Genomic DNA, 1,185 nt, shown 5'->3' with positions numbered 1-1,185 from the left:
AGAGACAGGGTTTCACCGTGTTAGCCAGGATGGTCTTGATCTCCTGACCTCATGATCCGCCCGCCTCAGCCTCCCAAAGTGCTAGGATTACAGGTGTGGGCCACCGCACCCGGCCATTTTTTTGTTTTAAAGATAAAGCATAAGGAAAATGAAATTCGTGATAATTCTATCCCCTATAACATCTGTTAACATATTTCCTTATAGTCTTTTCCTATGTATCCGTATTTATATATTTTTTATTCCCACCTTTATATTGAGAATTATAACCTAGATACCTTTTTTGTATATTTTAAACTAGATATTTGTATTTTCCACTTTAATGTTATGAACACTCAAATTATTAAGTGATACATGAAAAATGATATCAAATTGCTATATGTCTTTCTTTTTCTAGAGTATATAAATAAATTGCTCTGTCCAGTCATTGAAAGCTGTGACTTTCTCTCCTAGTGGTTATGCTGTTACATTTTTTAGGAGGAGATTTTCTGTATTGGTTTGTAGAATAAGGTGTTGTTTTCCTCTTTTCAATGCTGGTGTCTTGTGAATGAGGATTTCGGTTGTTGACGCCTGCTTGGGTTCAGCGCTAAGCCCCCAACTACTGTACTGTCCTTGTCTTCCCAGAGCCCACAGTCAGCATGTTTCTCAGAAAAGCTGTTCTGTGTGTTCCAGCTGTCCCCCAGCGAGCAGATCACAAGGTAGTGGGCACCATCGACCAGCTTGTGAAACGTGTCATCGAAGGCAGCCTGTCTCCCAAAGAGAGAACTCTTCTCAAAGAGGACCCTGCTTACTGGTAGGTCTTTAAATGTCCACCCTGTGAATCCCTGTCATGGAGTATATGGCAAAATTTGGATCACTCTGATGGTGTTGAGAGCAGAGGTTGAGATTCTTGAGGAAGTGGTGTTCTCCAGTGAGAAGAGCATGAAGGTGGCTCAGACTTATGTGGGTTCAGCAAGTCCTAGCTCTGTTGCAGACCAGTGGTAGGCTGGCTGGGTGGTGGCATTCTCTTACCTGTGAATACAGCTCCAACTCCCTGCTTTGCTGTTTTAAGGATGCAATGAGATGTTCATGCAGAGAATACAGAGTAAGGGTAGTAAGATTAGTAATACATCATTGCAGTTGTTTGCAGTGTATTGCTAGTATTTGTCAAACTCTGTTTTGCCTAACTGCCTCTTTTTTTTTTTTTTT

At 41.2% G+C, this 1,185-nt stretch overlaps 1 protein-coding gene across 3 annotated transcripts in view; it reads left to right on the top strand.

The window, feature by feature from the left end:
- SUGP2 (SURP and G patch domain containing 2) overlaps nt 1-1,185 on the top strand; it is a 52,075-nt gene that overhangs the window by 15,348 nt on the left and 35,542 nt on the right. For all 3 annotated transcript variants that reach the window (XM_011925845.1, XM_011925843.1, XM_011925844.1), the window contains one exon: nt 670-790. In XM_011925845.1, coding sequence (XP_011781235.1) covers nt 670-790 — 121 coding nt within the window. The remainder of the gene's footprint in view (nt 1-669; nt 791-1,185) is intronic.

Source organism: Colobus angolensis, unplaced genomic scaffold (genome assembly GCF_000951035.1).
Source record: "Colobus angolensis palliatus isolate OR3802 unplaced genomic scaffold, Cang.pa_1.0 Scaffold66, whole genome shotgun sequence".
NCBI lineage: Eukaryota > Metazoa > Chordata > Mammalia > Primates > Cercopithecidae > Colobus > Colobus angolensis.
This window is presented reverse-complemented; position numbering and strand designations above follow the sequence as displayed.